The sequence below is a fragment of the Brachypodium distachyon genome, chromosome 2 (genome assembly GCF_000005505.3).
Source record: "Brachypodium distachyon strain Bd21 chromosome 2, Brachypodium_distachyon_v3.0, whole genome shotgun sequence".
In the NCBI taxonomy this organism is placed as follows: domain Eukaryota; kingdom Viridiplantae; phylum Streptophyta; class Magnoliopsida; order Poales; family Poaceae; genus Brachypodium; species Brachypodium distachyon.
In genome coordinates this window covers 45,330,477-45,358,295 of record NC_016132.3, presented here as the reverse complement: position 1 = coordinate 45,358,295, position 27,819 = coordinate 45,330,477, and the positions used below count along the sequence as shown (strand labels likewise).

The 27,819-nt window shown below is 44.6% G+C and overlaps 2 protein-coding genes across 3 annotated transcripts; one reads left to right on the top strand and one right to left on the bottom strand.

Annotated features, from left to right (window-relative positions):
- The first annotated feature begins 1,107 nt into the window (after positions 1–1,107).
- Positions 1,108–6,096, top strand: LOC100839198 (transcription factor GTE4). 2 transcript variants are annotated; one of them, XM_003566894.4, is made up of 2 exons: positions 1,108–2,097; positions 5,693–6,096. In XM_003566894.4, exons 1-2 carry the CDS (start codon positions 1,476–1,478, stop codon positions 5,710–5,712), a joined length of 642 nt encoding a protein of 213 aa, XP_003566942.2. In that variant the 5' UTR covers positions 1,108–1,475; the 3' UTR covers positions 5,713–6,096. The 2 variants fall into 2 exon arrangements, with proteins under 2 accessions (XP_003566942.2, XP_024315618.1); XM_024459850.1 differs by lacking the exon at positions 5,693–6,096 and adding an exon at positions 5,276–5,385.
- A 2,536-nt stretch (positions 6,097–8,632) lies between these two features.
- Positions 8,633–11,754, bottom strand: LOC100831039 (transcription initiation factor TFIID subunit 7). The gene is made up of 5 exons (XM_003569406.4): positions 11,483–11,754; positions 10,135–10,268; positions 9,944–10,063; positions 9,784–9,844; positions 8,633–9,239 (listed from the first exon to the last, which is right to left on the bottom strand). The coding sequence occupies exons 1-5, from the start codon at positions 11,607–11,609 to the stop codon at positions 9,100–9,102; spliced, it is 582 nt and encodes a 193-aa protein (XP_003569454.1). The 5' UTR covers positions 11,610–11,754; the 3' UTR covers positions 8,633–9,099.
- Between the last annotated feature and the right edge of the window lie 16,065 nt (positions 11,755–27,819).

Sequence of the window (27,819 nt, the reverse complement as noted above, 5' to 3'; positions counted from 1 at the left end):
GATCTGTGTTTCACTTTCAGCAAAGCCATTTCCAAGCGAAAGTTTCTGGGCTCTTTTTTTTCTTTTTTTAATTTGGAAATGTGCTGTCAAATTTGCCCCCAAAATCGGGGAAGTATTGGGTGAAAACTCTCTCCCGTTGAAATTCTGAAAACTTTTTATCTCAGCCATACGATCTCGAACGGATACACCAGATGATAAGTGTGGGATGCCACACACCCACTTAACAGATTTTACATAAACCTACCAGCATATATTCTTCTTCTTCTCCTATCTCATACTCGTCTCAAGATGAAAGAAGAAATCCAGACCTCGGCATCACCTCGCGACGGCTGCGCCCTCCGCCCCCACCCCTCACAGACGTTGTGTATGTGCCCTACGCCTACAGCCGTTGCAACTGAGGCCGGTCCACCTTTACATGACGGCGAGCCCTTGCTGCCGTTGATGCTGATCCGTCATTGCGAGATGTTGCGGACATCCCATATGGGTGATGGTCTGTTATGATGAGAATGGATGTTGGGTACTGAACATTCCTTTCCAACCCCTCCGTACAAAAAAAACACTCATGAATATGATTTACTAATGTTGTTAAATGGTTATTAATTAACTGATAAGAAAGAACATGGTTCATAATATGGTTTTTTGAGCTACTAATGTTGTTCACGATTGACAGATTTACATTGATAGTTGGAGCCGGAGTTGGATGACTGTCAATAACTCCAAATACAAAGCTGAAGTTTGATTCCATGACAGATCAACATCAACGACAATGGCTTGATGGGGCTCGCCATTGTGGAAGGGCGGACTGGAATTGGCCGAAACGACTGTGATGGGGTTGCATAGGGCAGAGGACGAAACCGTCACGGAGGGACGGCGGCAGTGACCACGTTGTCTCGCTTGTCGATTCTTAGGGCTGAATCACTTCTTTCATTTTGAGATGAGCAGGAGGAAAGAGAGGAAGTAAGGTATAAATGGGAGGTTTTCTGTAAAATATGTTTATGTGGCAAGGTGCCATCCCACCTCTCATCTCGTGCATCCGTGCGAGATTATACGGTTAATATCCTTCCAACCCGCAGAGAGTTTTCAGCCCATACTTCCCTCAAAATCGGATGCTAAATCTCGTATTCATATTCCTACGTCATACTTCGTCACCTCTTAGACAGGGCCTACGTCACCTCCCGACGAGCACGCCGCACTCCTCCGCAGCCCCCGCTCGCACTCCTCCGCCGCCCACGCCGCACTCCGCCGCCGCTCCTCCGCTATCTCGCCGCTTCGCTGCCTTCCGCCCGCACTCCGCCGCCGCAGTCGCCACACCCGTCGCAACCTAAAAAAACAGCTACTCCCCTCACCGCCGCTGCGACCCTCCTCCTTCTACTGCCGCAGCGCGCATCGCAACTCCCTCCCCCCGATTTCTCGTCTCCACCACAGCCGTGCGCCTGCGCCCTCCCGCCGCCCGTGCTCTCCACCTTGTGAACCCTATGCCTCGTCGGAAGCTTCGCGATTCACCCTTGCCGCGACCCGGTTTCGCCAAGAAACCTAAGAATCTTGCCGATGCCGACCCCGGTCATGCCCGTGCCTTCGACCGCTGCCGCGAGCTGCTGGACCAGCTGCTGCAGCACGATGACGCGTGGGTGTTCGACAAGCCCGTTGATGTGTATGAGCTCGGCATCAGCGACTATTATACCATGATTCCCGATCCCATGGATCTCGGCACCGTCAGCAGCCGCCTCAATCGCCTTCGCTACGCAGATCCACGCGCATTCGCCGAGGATGTACGGCTGACCTTTCGCAATGCCATGACTTTCAATGACGAGGATGATGCTGTGTATAAGAGCGCGGCCGAGCTCTCTCGCATATTTGAGTCGGGGTGGGCATCCATCCTTGTGGAGCTCACACCACCGCAACTGGAGCGTAATAAGAAGCTCAAGGAGGAGATGACGCGGCTGCCGGCAAGCTGGCAGGGGAAAGCGGTCGCTATTATGAAGGAGATAGGGGGATGCCTTCAGGAGGTGAACAGGTGGACTGAGGTAGATTTTGACAAGGCGGACGAAGCAACTCTTGACAAGCTTGAGCAGCTGGTTGCTTACGCCACTGAAACAGGTAATTCTTGTGTCCACTTGGATTAGTTACCTCCTGATTCTACGATTTATCATTTGTATATTCCCCCAATGTGTTTACAATGCAAAATACTTCTGCAAAGCTTGGTAGCTATCTTGTCAAAATTGCAGTGCTGTTTGGCGACCTGGTCCAATTTTCTTCATGTAGGCTGTGTGGATGATGGAATTCCATGGGTATTTATGGTTGCGCAAGGAATTGAACTCTTTTACAGTTTTACGGTACCCTCAAATGAATATGATCCGTTGATATACCCGAACTGTAGAGTTGGGCTATCAGAGAAGGATTCAAAACAGCAAGCTATTTTTGGTAGGGTTTTGTAGGTTTTTATATAGCTGGAAATAGTAAGCCGGATCCACAAGAAAAAGTGGTGGCTAGGGTTTAGTCCAACACAAGGAAGACGGGCTTCTCCAGCTCGAGTACTTGGCTTTATTACAACTTAGAAAGTAAAAGAACTGAGTAAAAGCAGCAGTCGTGTTAAAGTTGCTGGACGACAGCTGTGTCAGAAAATAAATAGTGCCTGAAGCGGGTAAGTTGCTGATGGCCGTCGGATGGGCGATGAAGGTCCAATAGCGATTCTCCCGTTGAAGTGGTAAGTGAAGTCGGCGACGAATCTACTTACGCTGAGAGCCACACGGTCAAGGATGTGTGGTGCCAATAAGAAGATAACGGTTCGGCCTGACAGCCATCCATTTGTATTAATCGAACGGCTAAACTTAACAGGTACTCCAATACATGTGGAATGGCATACCACCTCAAAAAGCTAGGAGTACCCATGATTGGGGTGCACGTGCAGGGCTGCGCAGGAGCAGCGTCGAGCATGGCACCCAATCATAACAGCCTGTTCTGCCGGTTACCAGCGAGCGACGAGCCAAACATGTGAGGAGGAATATGTAGTACTTATCTGATCAGCTGCTCAAGAATGCACGAGATATAGAACCTATTTAATGATCCAACTAATGCATTTAGGTAGGGAGTTCTATATATAGACAGCATGCAAATAGGTCAACACATGTACTGTCTTTCACGATGAGCAGATGCGGAGAATCGCAGTCGGCAGCGACGCACGATGGGGAGGAGAGAAAGAGGAGGCGGTACCCTGCATTCTACAGGGAGGAGGCGGAGCGGTGTCCATTCAACCGGGACGAAGGGGCAGTGGTGTGCGGCTCCTTCTCTTTTACTGGCGATGATCAACATAAAGTCTGCGATTATTATTCTTGTTAATTGTGAAAACTCCAATCTACCCTTTCAAATGGATGGTTTTATTTATTAGTACTCCCAAGCCTCCCTATGGAGTACAGGTACCATGAAAGATCTAAAAAAATCTAGGGTGTAGGGTTTCACAAAGTATAGTTTAACCAGTGTGAAGAAGTTTTGATTTCGGGGCCAGAAAGGTGAATATTTTGGTTGTTCAGTAATTGGTACAGGGAGATGTGGTGATACAGGCATAATGCCTTTCTGGGATTTCGCCCAGTGGAATTCCTTTGGATGAGCCAGATTGGCTCCACTCCATCCTGGCCTCTAGCTCTTGGATACAAATTGAAAACTCTGATCAAGGAATTAGAAAATTCAGGATATTTTGATTGATTGCCTGAATTTATGCCTTGTGGTTCCTTTGTGAAGCTGATTGGACGATGCATGTAGTGCACAGCAGAATTTCATCCACTGTAATACATGGCATATACCAGTATCGCTCTAACACCCGTGTTTTTTTTTTCAGTCATGGCTATGAATAAAGGGTTTTTTTTAAGTACTCCCTCCGTCCAACAAAAGATGTCTCAAATTTGTCAAAATTCGAATGTATCTAGACATGACTTAGTGTATAGATGCATTCAAATTTGGTAAAAGTTGAGACATCCTTTGTTGCACGGAGGGAGTAGTATATTTTTTTAGTCTGTAGCAACACATGGGTATTGTGCTAGTTAAACATGAAAAGACATTGAAATAGCATGGATGTGCGTTGCTAAACAGTGAATAACTGAACATAGTAATAGTGATGTGGGTGCTCTAAACGCACTCATGTTTCCCTAGATTTTGTGAGCAATGATTTCATTATGTACGTCCATGGATGAGTCTGAGTGTACCTACTTACAATTTTTACATGTCTGTTTGGGTATAGAGTCAAATAGTGAGACTGTGAGATCCTTTATTTTTTTAATAAGGTATGATGATTTCAACCATAATTACGGGATCCAATACCGCCATTATTACTGCTTGCAGCGTCGTAGTGGCACATTCCCTTGATAATAGTCTTGGATTACATTTGTGTTGTTAGCCACTTCAAAAATAAAAAGCTTTACTGTTGCATCATTTACCTGGATTGATTGGGTTTGCATCACATGCTGCTAACCATTTTTTGGCCTTCATTTTTAGCCACCTGTGAATCTCTTAGAATGGTTTCACAAATATCATGAACAAATGGAGCATTTAATGTGTCGACAGTTCACTTCAAAATATCCATTCTGTAATTGTCTGTTAGACTTTGAACTCAGAATTCGTGGATGTCTAATATCATCCACTGTAATATGGCGTATACCAATATCACTCTAGCTCCTGTGTTTTTTTTCCATTCATGGCTGTGGGATGGAGGTTTTGTTGTTTGATGTAGTATATTTTTAGTCAGTATCCGCATGGTTATTGTGCTTGTTAAACATGAGAAGGCATTGAAATAGCATGGATGTGAATTTCTAAACAGTGAATCATGGAACATAGTAATGGGAATGTGGGTGCTCTAAACGCACTCATGTTTCGTTATACTAATCTAGATTTTGTGAACAATCATTTCATTATGTCGTAGTGGCATGTTCCCCTGATAATAGTCTTGGATTAGATTTGTGTTGTTATCCACTTTAAGAATAAACAGCTTTATTGTTGCACATTTCCCTGGATTGATTGGGTTTGCATCACATGCTGCTAGCCATTTTTCGGGTTACATTTTTAGCCACCTGTTAATCTGTTAGAATGGTTGCACTAATATCTTGAACGAATGGAGCATTTAATATTTAGACAGTTCACTTCAAAATATCCGTTCTGTAATTGTCCGTTAGACTTTGAACTGAGAATTTGTGGATGCCTATCTTGTTATTGTCTTATGTTGAGCTAATTTGGCATTTTAAGGCTTTAAGACTCTTGATAGGTACTGATGGAGTGTTATCAACCTCAGATACAAGTTTATAGTCAAATTATTCACATGGAGTTGATGCCAGATCTCACATTTAGAACTGTTGCTAGGTCGCTTTGAAGCATCAGGAACCAATCATTTTTGTACATGTGACTGTAAAATCTAAACATACTGTAGATTTCTTAGTTTTGGTTCTTCTTGAGAACTGATTTCTTCATTGATGGAACGGGAAGCCCGAGATCTCACATACAAGTCCATTGTCTTTCCATTTTTTTTGTGAGACCCATTGTCCTATTATGCATATGGAGTAAATGTAAATCTGCACGCCACACCTACAACTGTTGCTAGGATGTTTTTAAGGATTATAAATGCACGTGCCTTTTAACATCAGCATACATTTGCTTCTAGTTATGTGTATCTATAAATCTTGGATCATGATGTTATTTTTTTTTTCTGCAGCGGCCGTCAGCGCAAAATGATGGAATCAGAAGATGTTCTGCATGATTTTACCTCAACTGCCTCGTGTTTGATGGAGTTCCCTGCTCTGCCCGCTATCAGTTGTGTATCTGTTTCAGAATATTGCTGGTTTCGACATGACATCCTTTCTTTGCGAATGAATCAACATCAAAGATGGCATAGCTATGGTTAAACTATATCACCTGACTGTGAGTGTGGTTGTAACATTTGGTGTTTGTGTTGATGGAGGTTACTCTGTTCGTTGCCATGTTGAAATTTCCTGCCGTCAATTGCACTTGATTAGGTTGCTCGGATTTGGCAATGTTGATTCTTCTTCACTGTCTCTCAAGAGAGGTGGATAACGAACAAGCCTTGACATCATTAAGTATTTGAATATTTAGGGTCAACGCTCCGGGACGAGTATGTGGTTTTGGCGGTACGATAAATAGAATATATAGTACTTTCATCGGTTTTGGCAGTACCATAAATAGAATTTAGAGTACTTTCATCGTTCCACAAAACAATTCATATTGTGCACTTTAATCTCTATCTCTGTTGTATCTGGTGAAAACCACATCTACGGTGCAAACTATGAAAACTCTATTGAAAAAAATTTAAAAAATTCTCAAAAAAATCACATAGTTAGAAAAGTGATGTTTTATATATGTGTAAAAGTTCAAGTCCAAACTCAATTTCGTTTGGTAGCAGCGAAAAAGACAAATTCTGCATGAATAGTGGTTTTTCAGTGTTTGACACTATTCATTGTAAATTTCTCTTTTTAATTTCTCTCAAATGTTTTTGATTTTGAATTTGAAATTTTGCAGGTTTGTAGAACATCACAGTATCAACATATGGTATTTTTTTAGAATTTTTTTAAAACTTCTAAACGTGTTTTTTATAAAGTTTGCACCGAATGAGTGTACTTCCGCCTACTTATAAAGGCACAAACTTGGCAGAAAAATAGAATCTACAGCGTCCATACGTTTGATCTAACGGTCCAAGTTCCTTCGTTCTCCGCCTCCATCCCGCTAATCACGCATGCTAATCACGGCCCCCTTCCATCTCTTTGAATCAATCGCGCCCAGAACGCATGAATGACGAAGCCAGCCTCGCCAGCCCCCTTCCATCGCTTCCACGCCAGCCCCTTTGACCGTGACCCCGTGGTTTACGTTGGGGAAGCAGTCGTCCATGCCGTCCGACCGCAGCGACGGAGATGGCGATGGCGGCGGCGTTTGGGCTGCGGAAGGGTCGGGGGACACGACCGGGGTCGTGAATTTCCAGCTGATGTACATGGTCCACGAGGGCAACGCGGAGGGGATACACGAGCAGTGGCGTAGTTTGGACCGCTCTGAGATTTTCCAATCTTTTATGTAACATAGTTAAAAAAAAATCAAAACATCAAAATAATTAAATTTGTATGAATATTTTACCCGTTGGACCACCCCGAAAATTTTAGCCGGCTACTGACACTCGACTGTACGCGAGGTACTCAACGCCGGCTCCGATGGCCGCACGGCCGATGCATATCCCCTCCTCCGTGAATATGCGGCCATGCATGCGCCTTCCTTCCACTTTGTCTCTGCCCTCTAGATAGCACCCACCGCCGGCAGTCGCCGCTTTCCACAGTGCATTCACGCCTCGGTACACCAACGTTTACGTGAGCAAGTAGGTGATGGCTAACGTATCTTCTAACGCTAGGCTGCTGATTGCTCAGTTCAGTGGTTGGTGTGCTATTTATTTAAGACATGGTTTTTGTGTTATTGGAATTGTCTTGTCTAACATTTGTGTCAAGTACTACTACTAGATATGTTGTTTTCCCCCCTGAAATTGGTTTAACGATGGTAAATTTACTATATGTAGAGTCATCTGGTTAAATAAACTGGAAGAAAGAAATGCCTAATGTGAACAATCAAGTAAGAAACTGGAAGTAGTCTTTCGGCAGATCATGCATGCATTCTCGCTACCAAGAGTAGCAACATTACTACAACAAAAACATGTTGAAAACACTGAATATGCTGCAATTTTGATATTCAGAAAGTAGACATGTGGATTGTTGTTGCTTAAACTTAAAAACCAATTTATTTCTCTCTTCAGTTGTCTTTAATCTCTATAGCTTTTGTAGGGATCAGAATATATTTGAGACAACTAATTAGTTCGTGATGGTTATTTATTATGCATTACCTTATTTTTCTACAGATGGAATGAATTACTATTGTAGATTTGATGGCCCAACCGTTGATAATTTCCAAATGCAAGTGACAAAAATTGCGCCAGCTCGTAATATCTGTTACTACCCTCTGTTTTGTCACCCTTACTATAGAAGAAACAAGTGCTAAAAGTGAAATATGAGAGAAGGAAAAAGGAAGAAATTCATGAATAATTTTTGGTTTGATGAAAAATGGACCGTACAACTCTCCATGAGTGAATTTCTTATTCCTTGAGTCATATTTCTAGCCGATGGTTAAACTTAAATAAATTGAAAGTGTGAATGAATTTATTTTATCAATCATAGAGCAAGGATGGTTGGTAATTTTAATCGCCCTTATTTTCTAAAGAGTGATTCGGAGTATTACCACTTGATTACTAGTTAAGATAAGCTCTCGTTTCCAGTGTCTAATTAACCAAGTTGATTTAGAAATAAATGACTGTAAACAGTTATTGGTCAAGAGCGGAAATCAATGAAAAATGAGCTTCCCTCCGTTCCAAAACACAAATCATATAATTTTTTCTCATTTATTTTAGAATACACCTTATTTCTCTCTTGAAACCCGCACCCTGCCAATAACTACTCACATCCATTACTATTAATCCAATATGAGTGGTCAGACACTAGAAACGAGAGCTGTCTTGGTCCAAGTATACAAATCTATATGAGTTGTGTTTTGAAAGAGGAGAGTATATAAAGAAACAAATAGAAGAAAATATATGAACTGTTTTACGGAATGAAGAGAGTACCATCCAAATTTCATAGTCCACACAGCACGGTGAATAAAAACCTCTGGTGCAATACAGATATAAAATAAAGAGATTCATCGTTTTGAATATTATAAATAGTTGCATCGATTGTTACTGACACTAGGACCACGGAGGTCTCTGCACTCCTGAATGGTTTGCTCCTGGCGTCCCGTGCCCTTTGCAACCATGGATGGAGGCCATTCAGGTGATTCTCCAGCGAGACAGACAAGGAGTGAAGTACCCTTCCATCATAATGCCAGGTCTCGGAGCCAAAAGCCATTTTCGCAGGTGCAGGTCTTGCTATTATATTGAGGTAGTAATCAAGAAGCTCTAAGACGACGACATGCGCTTTAGGTTGGTACATATACGCTGGTAAACATTTCCCTGATTTGAATTGCTAAATTCATTGAACTTGCTCAGACAGTAGCTACACTCTCTCTTCTGGTCCACTTCATTCAGTTATCTGACTCGTCAGAGTCGCTCCTCTCAGGCTCTGCTTCTTCGCCATTCGCAGCAGGCTCTTGAACATCAGGCTTGGGCGCGTGAGCTGGTGCAGCTTTCTTGCCACCACCTCCAACTACACTAGCATTCTGGTCTACGAGCAAGTTAAAGAAATTTATACAAAGGCCACCTCCAACTATAACATTCTGGTCTACGGACAAATTAACTAAGTTTATGCATAAACCGACAGAGATAAGAATGGTTATATTCCCATTTTATGAGGTTCAGCCAATGAGAGCAGTCAGTTCTGACAATAGAAGATTAATACAACTATCACAGTTTAACAAACCTATGATTTCCTTGTCAACATTTCAACTAAAAGGCATGCCAGAGGCTGTAAAAAGAAGGCATGACAAGTGTTCAAGGTTAGCTTTAGAAAGCATTGTATAAAATCACTACAATCTACACGCTTAAGAGATTCAGAACATTGCCCTGACGAACAAGGGAAGGGAACTACACATGGCCATGTCCATCTCTAATGGAAAGGGTAAGAAGATTTGTCATTAGAATGTTGATGAGCCAATGAAGTGCAAAACCTACCAACTAAACGCAAAGAAATCTAAAGAAAATTATTATTCATTTTCATTCCATTGCAGTAAGGCAAAACATTTCGTAAATCACATGGACCAAAAGGATACTGACAGACACTCCTTGCATAATACTCATAAGATCCTTCTCAACTCGGTGAACAAGCTCTGCCTGCAAAAAAGAGTGCCTGCAAGAATTAGCATCGTGATTAACAGTGTATTTCCACCAACATGAAAACAAATCGAGCTGAAGGGCAGTCAATTCATATACGCTCAAGTCAGGTTCTCTGCGATAACGTCGCCTGCGTGCATCTCTCATTGGAGGAGTCAGTCCATGCTTATATTCAACTCCTTCGGGGGCAGGATCATCTTCTTCTCTTACCATTACCATCTGTTCCAGTTTAAATTGATTAGAAGAACTACAAACTAAATATATATTATACACAAACCTTACACTTTTACCTGACCAATATCAGCAGTTTTAACTAAAAACGAATCATCATATGTCTTGTATGACTCAACAACTGTTGGGAGATCCAACAGAGATGCAGGAAAGCTCTGGTTGCCAATCATAAATGTACCACTTCTTCCATCCTCTGTAGGAGGAAAAATACCATCAATCCAGAAGGCAATAAAGATTAAACAGAGTTCAATTCCTGATAGTAATTAAGTTGTATTATTAAAAATCAAGAGAGATGATTGTGTTACACTATTAGTGAGTGAACAAACTGAATAAGCACATAGACAATGCTGCACCGGAAGTGTAGCATGAATAAATTTGCTGTACACCTGAAGGGTATAATTGCAAAAGTTGTCTAGTAAAGAACGTTGCGTGCCATCGTGAAAAAGGCCTAAGCTCTTCAAAATCGTATTACTGAAGCCGAGTTTCCTTATATTACCAATACTAACTGGTTTCATGGTTTTGTACAGATAAGACGCTATACTGCTTGGCAAGTTAAGCATGTCTGAGCTAAAAACTGCAACCTCGGCAACTTGTGGAAAAGGAAATATGAACACAGACAACAAACAAGTGAGATTCTCAAATCAAAATAGCGCCGTCTAGTCTCTCTAGCTGTACGCACATATCTTGTCCATCTAACAGCAATCCTAATGCCCTTGATCTCATAGCATCTGCAAGTAAACAACCCAGAATTCAGCAACTATGAAGCTATAAAGAAACTAGATGGGTGTGAAGTTTCATACTAGAGTGCTGATTCGGTTATCAACTACACTGCATGAGTAGGCAAGCTAATATGTATTTTGTTAACATAGTTGCAACTGGGCAATCCGCTAATCACAAATTCTAACCTATTACTGGAAATCTAAAACAAGAACAAGAGCCTTAAATCCTTAATCATGGTTGCACTTTATCAATCTTTCAGGTCGCACAACGAAGTTGTGTATCCGCCGGCCACCATGCACCAGACCGTTGGATCCAAACAACTGTGAAGTGTGAACAATCGCAGCATGACACCAGTCAGTGGTGCCAGACATCTCTAGGGCGAGGTACCTACAATCCCATTCCACGCACGCTTTGGTATTTGCATGCTCGAACCACCGCCGACCAGCCATCTCCGAACGCCTCTCAGTAATCATCACTATGGCTGGCTTGCGCATTTTGTCAAACAGCGTACGGGCATGCTGTAACCCCCCAGCGAATTTTTGAACAAATAGCCTGAAACACCAGCATGGAATTCCCCAAGAAAGATCCCCAATCCCATGTTCTTTCTATGGCAACTGATCTACATCATTTCCAGCGGAAATAGAGCACAATTCGAGGAGCCAAGGCGGGAAGGAGAGGCGGGAGCACCTGAGAAGGAGAGATCGAGGGAGGAGTCGTCGGGGTTGGAGGATGAGCCGGCGGCGGCTTCGTTCATGAGACGCTCGATCCGCTCCGCCACGGATGGGGGCACGCGGAGGATGAACTGCTCATCCATCGCAATCACTTCACCGGGAATCAGAGTCTCTTCAAGCTCCCAACACGGGCGAGGGCGAGGGTTCAAAGGATCGCTTTGGCTCTTCGATCTATTTTCCTCCTTTCCCCCCCTTGTCTATTTTGTCCAGGACCTGGAGAGTTCCTCGTCCGCCGACTCTCGGTGGATATGCAGGCTGACTGGTGGGTCCGATTGACTGACAAAGGATTTCCATGTGCCCCATACTACCTGACTTATGTGATTCGTAGATCAAATTGGATGCACGCAGTTATTTTCGACAGTCGAGTCACTTAATCTTTTCAAAGCTGGTACCTACGGGTGCATCATTTGTAGTTCGGTCCAACAGAAAAGTTATAGGATATGTTCGTACCTATCCAACAGTACCTTATTGTCCAATTCCGATCAGCGGTGTGAAAGTTCTAGTCAAAACAAGTTTCTGTCCAGCAGATGCAGATCTGTATTGGGCATATTCTGTTTCGATAATTTAACGCATGATGAGGTCAGAATTTAATCGGGAACTAAGAACAAAGTAAGGAATTCTCTGAAGACTGCCAGAAGTGGTATTATTTAGACTATTTGGGTACACGAGATTGAAGATACGGGATGAACAGTTTGGAATCAGAAATTGAACCATGCTTGCTTTGACAAGCAAAATTGGTGGTTTCAGTTTTTCAGTGGGGTGCCAGTACGACATGGTAGCATATTATCACATGTTTGTGTGATAATCATTGAATAGTTTTCTAAACGATGTTTGTTCTACGGGATCGGGAACGACATATTCCAAACCTAACCTCTCCCCCGTAACTCTCTCCCTCCCGTAACCTCTCCCTAGATCGCGGCCACCCCCTCCCTCGCCGCCGCCGGAGCGCGCGGCCGGGCAAAGCCCGTGCGGCATCGGCGGCGGCGGGGCCTGGTCCTGCGCGTGGCTGTGCTTGGTGCTGGTCGGCGAGGCGACCTGGTTCCCTGGCGGCGGCGATCCCCTGGCCGTGGCGCTGCGTCCCGGCGCGTGGGTCCGCGTCTGCCTATGACTGGCTCGGGCTGGGGCGGCTTGATCTGCCTTGTTCGCAGGCCTGGCGGCGACGCGTCGTCCAGGCGGCCGGCGGCGGCGTCCTTCGCATTGGCAGGCGTCCTCATGTGCACCGGTCTATGTCTTCCTCCTCGCCATCGGGCAGTCGGCGTCCTTCGTCGGTTCAGGAGAAGGCAAGTGTCGGTGGTGCAAGTTGGTATTGGGGGAAACCTTTGGTCGACTAGTCGGACCACGACGGTGGTGACGTCCTTGACGTCTCTCCCCTCCTTTGAGGCATTGTCGAGGTACTTCTGCACCACCTCCGCTCTACGTTCCCAGGTGCAAACCCAAAGTCTTCGGATTGGGCGGACGCCGGTGGCGTCGTCCTGGGAACCCTACATTTGCGGACGTTGGGATCTCTGTCAGATGACGGCTTTTGGGCCCGTGCTTGTCGGAGGGTCTGGCTCGCCTCGTCGATGCCAAGTCTGCCAAGTTTAGTACTTCGATCACTGTTCTAAAGATGGGTTTGTGGAAAACGCCAGCTGCTAATTCTGGAATGTGCGCACCGGCACACGTCGAGGATTTGTTTGACCGGTTGTGTCTTCGTGGTCTCCGGATTTGTGTTGGGTGGTGGTGTGCGGTCAGAGCATGCGGCCCTGATTTTGTCACCCCCTTCATCAGGCCTGTAGGTATAGCTTGGTTGCTTTGAATTGGTTGGTCGATGTATTCATCTTGTAAGATTTGTTAAATAATTTAATAAAAAAATCCTGTGTGCATCATTTTGATGCAGAGGCCGGGGTTTCGACCTCTTTTTCTAAAAATAATAATATTGGATGTAACCGCATATCTAAGGTAAGTGCAGTAACTCTGCACTTCCTGCCTGGCCTTAAGCATCTTATACAGGGAACCCATAGAGAAATTTCCTGATTTTGTGAGTTTCCAAAAATATCTATCTTTTCCTTCTTTTAACAGAATGTCTTCACACATCTGTACTAGCTCTATCCACATGTACCTAGTTTTATCCCTAAGTATTCTCCTAAAACGAATGCATTGCCAATCTATCCTAACCACCTCTGCTACTGAATGGAAACGTTTATAAGCTAGACCATACAACCTAGGAAATTTCTGGCATAGGGGCATCTCCCCTATCCAATGCTCTTCCCAAAAGCGTCCTACATGTGCTGGCCCATGCGAACACAACCCAGCTGGAAAAAATTTGAACGTTCCTAGCTAACAGTCCGGAAATGGCCCAGTATAGCCATTGTTCTATACCAACACCTGGGCCAAAAAACATACAACAGGCCCACCACCTGCAATCACAATGGACTGAACCAACAAACGCAGATACCGGGTGTGTTTGGTTTGTGCCCCGTAAAACCCTACCAAATCAGGACAAGATTTGGCTTGCCAATTTTTCGGCAAAGAATTTCTCAACCCTCACTTTGCCAACTATTTGACAAGATTATGTGAGAGAGATGCGTGGGTGCATGTTGGCAACCAAATTCTTGGCTACAAACCAAACAAGTGCCAAAATAATATTGGTTGCTAATATTTTGGCTTGGCCACAAACCAAATTCTTGCCATCAAATCAAACAAGCACACCGTCCGTCCTGGATCATGAGACCAAATATTCTAAAAAAAAAGATCACGACGAGACCATAAAATCCGTGTCCGCTCTTTCTCCATTACCGATGATTTTCCTGCAACAATTAATAAAGATATTTTTAACTTGCATCAAACTTTGCCAAAAATGAGACTGCCATTATAAGTTTCCCTAGCTGTAAAGAAATTTATTGCACGAACCATTTTAAGTTGATTATTATTCACGCAAAAGAACATTATAAGTTAGTATTTTTTTTATAGAGCAACGATCTGGCTTTATTGATTCAAAAGACAAAGTACAAAAGATCGATACACGAAAGAACATAGATAACAAAGATACTCAATAAAACCAAAAGTTTCCTTGTAGTCCTTCGAAGTAAACATCTCTTGATTCATCCTTCGCATCTTGATGCTTTTTCATGTATTCGTTGACAAAATTGCAGAATACCATGCTTGCACAAGCTGAACTAACCTCAGAGATTTTAAAAAGCCGCATGAACCGCCCACCTCAAACGGTGAGAACCTAAAATCATTGAACGCACCATGGCCTGGGTCATACCCTTGCAAGACAAGCTGTAAAATTGCTTCTCCGTCGATGAATCAACGGGAAAAAGGACCAAAAATACGAAAAGACGTGTCATGAGAACCACTGACTCCATGGCATAGGTTGCAACGCCTACACCAGAACGATGAAGGAGTCAGGACACCAATCTTTTAGACGACGGTGTCTCCATCGCCAAGACGCCACCGAGAAGCACACAAGAACCTAACAAAAAAGGTAGCAAAACTTGATGCCAGACGTTGATCCGTGGTTCCCCTCGTCTCTTAAAGCCAAATCGGCCGTGAGAGACGAGGGGAACCGCTGAAGATTGAAGCTTCCTTGAAGACGACGGCGACGGCTAGGGTTTTCTTTCTGGGCTATTAGTTAGTAGAACTCCCTATCTACCAACAAGGCAAAAAACTTCCCGATGAAAAAAAAAAGGCGAAAAACTTTGCCGTCACACCATTCCACCTAATGGGCCTTTATTTTATTTTTGCGTGAATCGAACTAAAGCGGCCCAAATATCCAACATCCAAGATGCTCGGTGAGTCGCCCTCCGAGAGTTCAGAGACCCTTCCTCAGTATTCCAACTAGACGAGAAAACAACACAACGTACATCTCGGTAATCATGACCACTAAACACGGTTTTTTGCAACCGTCAAAAAGTTGTACCAATCTTATACAAATACACATCACTTATTTTGAGACAGCGAGTATGTTAATTGGACTAATCACCTCCATTCCCGGTTAGCCATAGCAGCTAATCACCCTGCTTCAGCGATTCCTGTAACTGAGGACATCATTAGAGACTGGTTGCAGATTAACCAATCGAGAGGAACACATGATTTAGATAAGATACCGGAAGGGAGAAGTAATTAGAACCACACAAAAATCCAACCATAATCTGGTTCTAATTACTTAGTGTCGCAGATTAAGATCTGGAGATTATATACGGTGGAGTTGAAGAGCTCCAGGGACATACGTACGAGTTCTCTCTTTGTCGGCTGGCCGAGCGCACCTAGAGTTCGATCCGCCAGTGCGCCATCGCCGTAGCTTCAGAGCAGGAGAATCATCGTACAGAAGCCCTGAGCGCCATGCGCCGTTCTCACCGCCGACGTACAGGAGGCCTGGGCGCCACGCGCCGTCGCCGCCGCCATCGTACTCGTACAGGAGCCTGGGCGCCATGCTCCATGGCCGCCTCCGTCACCTCGCAATCGTTTGGAGTGAGCCCGAGATGGTCGCATGCCCCAAGCCGTTTCCGTCCCGTGGGCCTTCTTTGAATAACTGGATAGGTGCTGAAACAGGCCGGCTGACTCCATCGGCCCAATCAACTAGGGAACCCCGATTTTTCTCCCGGAGAAGCGGCCCCTTAGGACAAAGCGGGCCAGGCGGGGAAGGAAACATCTAACGGCTGGTGATGCTCCTTACGTGTTCAACGGTTGGCAATCCAGATGGCGCGAGAGGCCTCCCAGAGTGCTCAGTTTTTAGTGTCCTAAAAACATGCACGTGTGAGCACCACCTGGACTGCAGATCAAAACACAATGAAAACGTACGTGCGGTCATGTGTCCCTAGTTACTTTTTATGGTCGCTGCAAACGTAATACGGGTGTATACATATTACACATAGTTCCTAGAAATCTCTAGTTCCTATGTATGATATAGGAGTAGCTAGGTTGGTGTGGCCAAATAATGGTCTCTCCAGTCGGTCGCACTACCCATCCGGCCCGGCGAATCGCACCACACTAGGACAGGCAACTCATGCAGATATGATGTGGCATGGCAATGGGCATCAATCTATCGATCTGAGCAAGGGGGCACAAATGATTGAGCCACGGATGGCCCAGCAATCCCAAAAGTCTTTGCCGAGTTGCAGGGCCAAACAAATCAGATCACCAACAACTGGCTAGGAGCAGCAGGGCAGAGACAAAGCCTTGTGACGACCAACTGTTGGGTGTTCGCTCGAGATCGATGCGGGGCGTTGTCCCATACACCATGATGGCGCCACACAAAGACAGAAGCAGTTGCCTACACAGATGACTTCACGGATCTGTCCTCCCGAGGCTTCCATCTCTCGCTGGAGGCTACGGGTGGGGACGAGCTAGTCGATCTCTTGCCTGCCCGGAGAAATCAGATCGGATCAGAAGAACCTGCTCTATCGATCGATTGCAACGTGCCACAGCAAGGCAAAGACTCCTGCTTGCGATGTCTTGAAAGAAAATACTACTCCGTGGCACGTGGTACTAGTCTTCAAGGCCTTGATGAGAGTCTTCGTACATAAAGTATGTAGAGGTTGACCAGTACTCTGCCCTATCTAGTCAGCAGCACAGAGTAGACTGTGGAGGTCAACGTGCTTCTCGCGAACGGACACTTTTAGTAAGGACGCTGGCTATTCAGGAGCTGGAGTGCCAAGACAGGAGTGTGTATACGTAATTACGCTACTCAGGCTGAGCTTGGCCACCATGTTCACAAGTTGACCTTCCCTGTAGAGAAAGTACGTCACACACAGCTTAGGAAAAATAAGCAAACAAAGTCGCGTCATGTTTGCCTTAGCTAGCCTGAGACGCATGCCATGCATGTTTGGTCGGCCAATTTGTCAACTTTTTGTTGGACTGAAGTCAATGGAACTTAACTATAGTGCAATTATTTCCCTTAAACAAGAGGATGATTCATTTGTCCACGCCTAGACACGTAGGTCAGTAGGTGTTGTTTTCTCTGCCGGCCGCTTCAACTTATCCATTTTTGGATAGGATTTGCCTGTTTACTGATTGATTCAAGGCCAAAACCCTTTGGTCAACTATATCTCGCATACTAGTATTATTTGACATGCCATTGTTAACAATTTCGCACAGATGGGCTAGTCAAGTTACAAGATTCGACTTCTCTTTACAGCAAATGTTACAAGATTCGATGGGACTCATAATATATTCCATATATATACTTGAATGAAATGTGCGATAAAAGAAGCCAAGAAGGTTGCCGCCTCCCTTGCATGCACGCATGCAAATAGCAAAGTTCGCATGGCGCCGGGATGACTGGGTCAGCATCCAATAGCCCCAACTCGGTCGGTCGAGATCGTCATGGATCGGCCGATCGATGCGTGTTCCAATTGACCCATTCATGAATATGAATCTTCACGGCACCAAAACGTATACACACATTGACGCGCTGCCGCTGCCGCTGTGGCTACAGCTTTATTTCGTTTTCCTCGAGCACGCCTAATTCGACACGCCTTCAAAATTCGCCCGCGTGCGTACGGCTGGCTAGGTTCATTCTTTATTTGGTCTTTTTCCTCTTGATTGGATTGGTTCTTGATTATCCAAAACCGATGCTTATTAACTGGTGGAAATTGCCCCAAAAAAAGGGTATAACTTGTGGAAGTTGCAAGCTACGTATGGCGCCTTTCACACTGCCATGCACAACAGTGCTTGCTTATATATGCTCATCATATAAAGTGTGGGCTAGCGTGCGATGCATGTAATCCTGAGGTATACATCTTTAGTTGCTCGTATCTTATGATTGGAGAAGATAAGCAGGAAGGACGGCGAGGCCGGGCAGGCACCAGTCATCCTGAGTGCATACATAGTGAATAGGCAGGTTTGCTGGAGATCCTTATTCCTGGTGACAAGAAGAAAGATGGCTACCTTCCAGGACGAATGGTCCATGGATGTTGGTTTTCATGGTGGTCCACGCAAGAGACTTGGACTCTCCAAAAATAGTGCACTTCAAATGATTATATACATGATTGCAAAACTTAGCATAAATATATCGTATGAGAGTAGCACCTAATTAAGACTCAAATGGCATTGTCATGTGTAGTAGTACAAAGAAAAACGCATGCACCACGGTGTGGACCAACAAGATTGAGAAGCTAGGGAGAGGGAAATTGCGACATGTCTGGCTAACAAGTGGCAGTGTCGCCTATTCATGCAAGAGAAGAAGGAAATGGACACATGCAAGGGACATGGGTGTGGCTGACGAGTGGACACACAATATGGGAAAGCCAAAAGTCAAGACAGATCGAGAGAGGGGAGAAGAAAATGAAGAACGGGCTAGCCACTACAAGTCTACAATGACAGTGTGAGACAGTGAGAGAGATATACAAGTACTACTCGAATTAATGAAGCATGCATTGGCTGAGAGGCATATATTGATTCGGAAGGAAACGTTACTTGGTCAACTCGATCGGTAAACCAATGACCATCGTTCTCAAAACCCCGGTAAACCATCGAGTTTACTTACTTTGGTACACACTGGCGGTGGCTTTGTAACCCATTTTTAATACTTCCTTCGTCCAACAAAGGATGTTTCAACTTTGACCAAATTTGAATGCATCTATACACTAAGTCATATATAGATACATTCAAATTTTGACAAACTTGAAACATCTTTTGTTGGACGGAGAAATATTCAATATGACTTCGGACACGGATTTTCTCCTTTCGATATGAAATATGCAGACATATTTTTAATATTCACAGTTTTCAAACACATATACATACACATTTTTCAGAGATTATATTTTGTTTCGATTTTTAAAGTTCATCCGGGTGCCCACGGGCGTCCGACTATTCTAGAACACGCAGACCGCCGAAGTCAAGCAGCTCAGCGCACGGGCCGCGCCAGTCCGATCGGTCCACACACCCACGTGTGTCCGTCCACCTGCTCCTGGCGCGGTGTGTGTGTGTGGCCTGGCCGCTCCCTGAAAAGTCACAAAATCTTTTGTTTGAGACCGACTGGAGGCTCGTAGGCTGTCTAGCGCGCAGACAGATCCGGCGACCCTACCTGTGACTGCCCAAAGATCTACTCGCGAGTCCCGAGCGTGCATTATTGCCTGTGGATGCGCGAAGTCTGCGCAGTGCCTCCTCCGATGGCATTGGGACGAAGGGTCGACGCGCATGTGTGTGTGTGTGGCTGTGTGCATACGGTACGCCGCTGAATTATTGCCGTTGCTCGCTGTGGGTTGCTCCCCGCGCGGCGGTCACGCACCTACCACCCCGAGCCTTCAGTTTCTGTCGTTGGATGGCATAGGCTAGCGGTGGTGGTGGTGGATGGAGCCCACAAGGTGCCCGCAGATGCCTCCCGGATCCTCCTGATCGTTCGCAGAGAGCCAGAGAGCGGAGGTGGATGCGCCCATGTTCCCCTGTTTTTCACGAGCCCTCTGTCGCAACCACGTATACTTATGTTATCGGTTGAGTTTCAGAGATAGTAGTCGCGAGGCATTCCCCTAGGGTGTTTTGAGTTTCAGAGATAGCAGTCGCGAGGAATTCCAGTCCACTAGGGTGTATGGACGGGAAGGCAAACGTGGTGCATGCGGCTGGCACCCCGGTTCCTTTTTTCTTTTTTCCCATAAGGGGATTCTCGTCGCACGTCAAAACTGGTATAGTTTTACATTATTAGAAAAAATAATTGAAATAAGAATCGGACCATAATTTTTTTTAGCACGTAGTCGTAATTTTTATCAAAATTAAATCTGATTTTTCGAAATAGAGAAAGTACTACTTCTCACTGTGTTCGAAAATATAAGTCATAATTTTTGTTGACCATCAAAATTATAAATTTAACCAAGCTTATCTCCTCGTCACGACGCGCACGCGTTTCGTGGATCGAGTTCGAGTTCCTGGCAATGAAGGTCGGTGCGGGGCCGGGCTTTATCTACTCATGCGGTTTGGAGATTTTTGCCACGCAGGTATTTTTGAAATCTGTTACGGACGCGTATCAGATTTAGTGGAGTCGGTTCAGGTTTTCTAAACCAACATGTATCTGCATGACTATATATTGGCCCGCTCTCATCCCTCGATACACATCACATCAAACCGAGCTAGGGTTTCGCCTGTCTATTGCTTTTGCGCCGTCGTCGTAGTCTACTCCATCCCGAGCGCCGGCATGCACCAGCGAACAGGAGAGCAGGTCTCCGGAACCCTTTCGTCTTTGTGATCTTGTCTGGGAGAGGACGAATAAGGTTTTTGGAAAACGCTCTGCGCGACTGCTCGCTTCGTTCACCACGGGTCGTCTACCGTCCAAGTCGGATAGTGCTACGTGTCGCCGTCTTCGTTGCCAGGAACGTCGTCAAGTCAATTTGGTCATCGTCACGGTTTCCTCTTCTTTAACAAACAATACGTAATTTGTGATCTGATCTACAGTTTAATTATGATCTGCGAATTCATGTTGTTGTTTATCGTGCTGTAAATACTTCAAGTATTTTCGAGATGCATGTGCTACTTGTTACGTCGTTATGATCTATATTCTGGAATTACTCTTAAATTTTTATTCTCGAAATTGCTTAATTTTATCAACGCCGGCGGGCGCCGGACGCTCTCCAACTCCGTGCTCAGCGCCCTCCCCACTTTCGCCATGACTGCACTCAAGCTTCCCAAGTCCTTCCTCTCCTCCTTCAACAAAATCAGACGTCGCTTTCTCTGGGGCATCGGCGACAATGATGAGGCCGGCGGCAAGCGCAAGATTAGTTGGACCAAGGTCTGTTCTCCGCCAGAGCATGGTGGGCTCGGCCTGGCAAACCTAGACGCCTTCGGGCGTGCGCTGAGGGTTCGTTGGCTCTGGTTTGAATGGTGCGCGCCCGATAGACCCTGAGTCGGCGCGCCCACCCCTTGCGACGACATCGACCGCGACCTCTTTGCGGCGGCCACCCGCGTCACCATCGGCGACGGCAGAACGGCGAGCTTCTGGAGCTCTAGCTAGCTCGACGGCCGTGCGCCTCGTGCCGTCTTCCCTCTGTTGTTTGCCCACTCCTGTCGCAAGAATCGCACGGTTGCCGACGCCATTACCGAGCATCGCTGGACCCGCGACGTGTGCCATAACCTCTCCCAGCCGCTCCTTCATGAGTTCATCCACGCCTGGCGCGTGACGGCTACGATCTCCCTGCGCCCGGGGATCCCCGACTCCATCATCTGGACGATGACCTCCGATGGCTCCTACTCGACCCGATCTGCCTAAATGCTTCACTTCTTAGGCCGACTGTCCTCTCCCATGCCGCAGGCCGTCTGGCGTGTTTGGGCCCCGCCGAACTCCAAGTTCTTTGCCTGGCTCATGCTTCAAGATCGTCTTTGGTGCGCCGACAGGCTGCAACGCCGAGGATGGCCCAATTGCTACTTCTACCCCTTGTGCAGTCGCAACCTCGAGACCTCCCTGTATCTCTTTGTTGAGTGCCCCTTCTCTAGCCAGCTCTGGTGCTCCGTGGCTCTCTGGAACAACTGCGGCAGCATCGCCGTGGCCATCCGCGAGGCGGCCTCCATCAATTCTTTCCGCGAGCACCTTATGGAGGTTTGTCCCTCCGAGCACAGGAAGGGAATCTGCTCCCTGTTCATCCTAGTTTGTCACTCCGTTTGGCGTGAGCGAAACTCCCGGATTTTCCAAGACAAGGCTCTTCCAATCGGCCAGCTCTCCTGCTTCATCAAAGACAAAGCCCAAGCATGGACGTTTGCTAGAGCGAAAGCTCTCAGAAAGCTTCTGTGGGAGCCCCCTTGATTTCTCTTAGTTTCCAACCCCCCTTTTCTTTCTCTTATTTCTTCTCTTTTTTCTCCTTTCTGCCTAGTGCAGTCTCTTGTAAATCTTTCTACCTGCTAATATATGGAAAGCCAGCAGTTGTTGGACCTTTAAAAAAAAATTGCTTAATTTTCCAATACTATACTATTACGAAAATGTATGACAACGTATTTAGTGATCTTGATTTCCACTGCTATAAATTTGAGCAGACTTTTAACTTTGACGGTTAACAAAATTAAGTGTCACTAAATTTTAGAACGGATGAAACCGGTCGGACCCGGATATCAATAAAAATCATGGTCAATGCTAGGACTGAAGCTAGAGCCCTCAAAGCCACAATCAGGGTTTTCCAAACCGTCTCGACCAGCCACCTGCACTAGCAAACAAAAAGACACAGACTCTAGAGCTGTTTATTGCTGGGTTTTCAGCCCGCTTCATAGTGGGGAGTAACTTAGAGTAGTAACATGCATATATTACTAGTTTAAGTTACTACCTTCATAGTGGTTAATAACTTATGTGTGGTGTCATGCATTGTGTCATTGATTGTCTTGTAGACTCATCTTGTCTTGATTTGTGTGATGTTATGGTAACATATCTAGTTACCACCTTCCTCTCTTTCTTCATTTATTGCCATGTCATATCACCAAAATACTTAGTTGGCATCTATGTTACTATCTAAATTATTTGCACTATATCTAGCCTAAACCGGCATGAACTGCATGTATACATGAGTACAGTGCACTCGCATGTCACGCTTGTGCGCGCGCGCGCGGGCATGGTTTGAATTGGCACTATGCACTTCCCCCAGTACCCACACATACACATCATTCCCTCTGGATTACCGATTATAAACCCACACCCTTCTCTTTGGGTTACCGATTATGTTGTCCAGTAATTTCAGCATGATACAACGGGAGTCAGGAACAACACGATTACAGGAACAAGGCGCCGCAAAAAAAATCCTTGGGTTTGAGAGGATCTCCTCTGTGCTCCGTGCCCCGGTACTCCATCCAGACACATGAAACATCAAGGAACTGTTATTTTATTTTATGGTTGCGAGCAACAAGAAATTGCTCATCCCCCAATCCACCAGTTTAAGAACAAAAAGAACGAGAACAAGAAAGTTTGCAAGCAATAAAAACAACAGAGACAAGAACAGGAGCCTCCCTTTGCAGCACAAGGAGGAAGAAGACAAGGAAAAGCAAATGTTCTCCTCCTATGACATCAAAAGCTTTTCCCCGCAAAAAAAAACACATCAAAAGCTTTGTAGTTTTGCACTACCCTTACATCATCACCTCTATGATACCGCCTTTCATCTTCTGTCATGCAAACAAAGCACGAGTTTCTTGCAAATTGTGTGCCATGCAGATAGTACGGGCTTCCCAACACTCGATGTAGGATTTTCTTTTGAACCGGAGCATGTAGAACTCGATCCATTTATTAGAAGAATATAATCAAGTGGTTAATTACGGCAAACGGGTAAAAGTCGTACTCTCTCCTATCCATAATAAGTGTCGCTATGCGAATGCGGTGGAACCAGCCCACACAGGTTCAAGTTTCCGACTTGACATGAGTGCTCGCATTTCCTTGGATTTATTTCAGGACCTAACCGGCGTTGTGATTTCAGTGGGAGTGGCGTACTCGTCAACTACGATGCGTTTATGGTGATTTCGTCAATCTCAATATGATGTGCCGGACCAGCATCTCGGAGGTGCTCATAGGGGTAGGATGTGCGTGAGTGTGTTCATAGGGGTGAGTGTGCGTGCGTGCTTGTGAGCATCTGCGTCCGTACTGTGTTTCCTAAAAAAAAGTGTCGCTACAATGTTATACTAGTACTAAATTAGCAACATTTATTATGAATCGGATGGAATAACAACTTCTATAGTGCATCTCAAACATGACCATACAAAGGACAACATTGACCGACTTGACCACCCACATCACTTCATGCACGTTGCCGTTGAGATTGCACGCAAACGACATCGTCATCACACAAACACTTCTTCTGAACCGACAACTTTGACTTGTCCCACCAACGAGCAAGAATGGGGCTCCTACCTCTATTGACATGCACGCTCGCACCGGCTCACGCCAAAAAATTGCCGAGGAAAAGGGGGCAAACGATGATATTGATGATTGGAGGAGGCAATTAAGCATAGATCTTAATATTGTTACTCACAAATACCACTAAATTTCCCCGTGCACGAAAGAGAATTATTAGGGGGGCAAAGCCACTGCTAGCCCTCCTTAAGTCTATCCCTGCGATAGCGAGTTTCATAGAGGCACTATGCAAGGCTTACACCGAACATAAACCTCACAGATCAGACCATCCATTATAAGAGGGGCCGGGATGCTAGAGGGAGTGTTCGACAATGATATATACATACTCCATCCATTTTTCATGGGCCACTGTTTTACGGGTAGCAAGCACCAAACACTAGCACTATGCAGGTTATGCAGATCATCCCATCATGGATGTCCCCTTAATCATTTTTCGCATGTCACCGAAACTCTCTTTGCCTTTCTGAAGACAGCACGACTACAAGTGAACTTTTAAGATATACCACTATGCGTATGTGCGTGTATGTACTTGATGTCTTCAAGAAGTCTTATGCACACGCATCTCCAAACTATGATCTCCTTATCAGTAGGGGAAAAAAACGGGAATCTATGATCTGGGCGTGATTTTCCTGTCACCATATGGTCGCTAAACTTTACTCGTGCGCAAGAGGTAGCTTTATTAATTGAGCCTACCACGATGGATGTGGAATCTTCACTCGCATGCTAGCTACACGGATATATGATACGTGATCTGTGATTGTTAATCCACGCGTATGTGTCATCTTGGCATTGCTGACAGGTCCCATCTGTGTTTATTCAAGTACTTCGTCATCTGAAAAATTGTCGGGGTGATCGAAAAGCAAGTGGCTGTTCAGGAGAAACAACCAACTCTTCCAGTGCACACAGGTCAAATTGCTAGTCCAGATATCGCCAAAAAAAGGGCAGTACAGAAAAAGGAACTAAAAATCGGTCTCCACGCAGCCAGGCTACGTTAGCATCGAACTTCTGTGTCATGTTTAATGGGATGATATCAGTTTTTTCTCTCTTTTTTTGAGGGAATGGTATCAGTGTTTTCTTAGAAAAAACATGTAGAAAAAATATTGATGTAATTTTATTTTATTTTGAAGGAAACGTGTGCTAAAGGATCAGATTAGAACCTTTTTTCTTTACCAAATATTATCTCTTCGCCACACTTTTAGTTAAATTTCAATCACTTGGTAATTTTAGAGACGTGCTAAATTAAGACATACTTCGTTCCTAACTTGAGAACGTATAACCTTTTTTTTCTTTCTTCTTTCTCCATTAAAATGTAACATACATGATGGGACATAGCCACATAGGGAGTAAGAGACAGAGAGTTTGATGTAATGTTTGTTATGTTTGAGGTGCTTTGTACTTTTGGTCAACCTTCATAATAGATTTTCTTTTTTAGGAAACCTTCGTACTCCCTCCGATCCATATTACTTGTGTCAAAATTGTTCAAATATGGATGTATCTATGCCTAAAAAACGTCTAGATACATGTAATATTTCGACAATTAATATGAATCGGAGAGAGTAATAGATTTGTGTCCTTTTCGGGAAAAAAAAGAGAGTAAAACTCTAGGACCAAGGAAGAGCCTAGAATGACTAACTGCCCCTAATTAGTGGTGGAATCATTTTGTTTGCCGCGTGAGTTGTTGTGCCTGCCGTATGCATGGCATGTTCACTCATTGCTCGTTTCTCATAGTGGGAGTAATTTGGATAGTAACATAAATGTCAACTAACCAATTTTGTGATGTGTCATGGTAATAAATGAAGAAAGACACTGAGGTGGTAACTAGATATGTTACCATAACATCACACAAATTAATACAAGATGAGTTTACAACTTAATAAATGACACAACATATGACACCACATGTAAGTTATTATGCACTATGGAGGTAGTAACTCAGACTAATAACATAAGCATGTTAATACTCTAAGTTATTCCCCACTATGATCAGCCTTACGAACTGGGATCCTCTTTCGTGCGTCAAGGTAACATGTGCCCACTGGCATGTGGACCCTTCAACATGTTACTGCTGTCAAATTCATCGTCCTGCTATCGGAAACGTTAGAAAGAAAAGCTTAAACACACTCTAATTCCGACGGAAGGAGTACCTCTCTATACCAAATTTTTATTTTTATTGTCTCAAATTTGCCCAAAAATGGATGTATCTATTTCTAAAAAACGCCTGTATACACGTAATATTGCGACAAAAATTATGAAACGGAGGGAGTAATATATTATTCCAAAGTGTTGTACAACAAAGCATTCAGAAATAGATGCTTATTACTCAAAACACTACAAGCTTAAAAAATGCCATCTAGTCTTGATTTAGATATGCGGCACATGTCTTTCCATACCGAGGCAAATAAATAAACATGGTACGCAGGCACAAATATAAACCGTTACACTTTGTGCATTCAAATTTTGTCCTCAAAGTGAATCATCCATGGCCGCAGTCCATTGTATAGCCGTGTGGGTAACTTGGTTGCCCATTTCTTCCAGAAATGCCGAAAAGATAAACTCGATCGTGGCCTGTTCATATAATTTCTCTCTACGTAGAAAGCTCTCATTGTTTATCCACCTTATTCTTTGTTTGTTTTGCCGTAAAACAAACTCCTGGCAGCACACGTATCTCGCTTACAGCATTCGACTATGGGAGAAGACACCGGAGTAGTCAGAGGATGATGATGAGGCGGGTTACGGTGGCGATCGAGCACATCAGCATCAGGCGTTTGCAGGCCATCCAAGCCAGGACAGCTGGGTCGGTGGACGGTGGGTGAGCACTTCTGGAGGGGACGAGGGGGTGAGAAACGTACGGTTTTGATCCTGCCAATGATGCTGGGTGTTTGCGAGAGGATTTGGGCCTGGGGTCTATGTCCTGAGCTGTTTGAGGATCAATAGTTCAATACTACTGTAGCAGGTCTTAACAGAAAACATGGCACTTCTTTTGGATATCAAGTCTGATTTGCTAAAAAGGTCATGTTAAAAAATCATGTTATCTTCAGCAAGTTTGTGGCACGCCAACAGTAGGCCTGTTGTTTTGATGATTTGTACTTCCTCCGATCCATAATATGTGTCGCTGATTTAGTATGTGATTTGAATATTGTTTGAAACTTCAATAATACTAAGATTGTGCATCTATTGATGAAGATGCCCTCTTTTTTTGAAAAATAAATAATATAAAATCATGTTAATAATGTTCCAGTTATCTTTTTTATTTTCAATCTTCTTAGGGTTTATTAATTTTTAGTTTGAACTTTGAACTAGCACATGGCGGAACTGAATTTATGGTCGGCATTTGTGAGTGGCAAAGTGGACAGAATGATCGACATCAATGCAAATCCCCTACTTTCTAACTCATATACCTTTTTTTTCTTGAAAAATTATCCTTTGTAGTCCGACTGATCTGATAAAGATAATGTGACATCAAATTTAAATGACGTGGAAAACAAACAAGGATATAGAGTAAG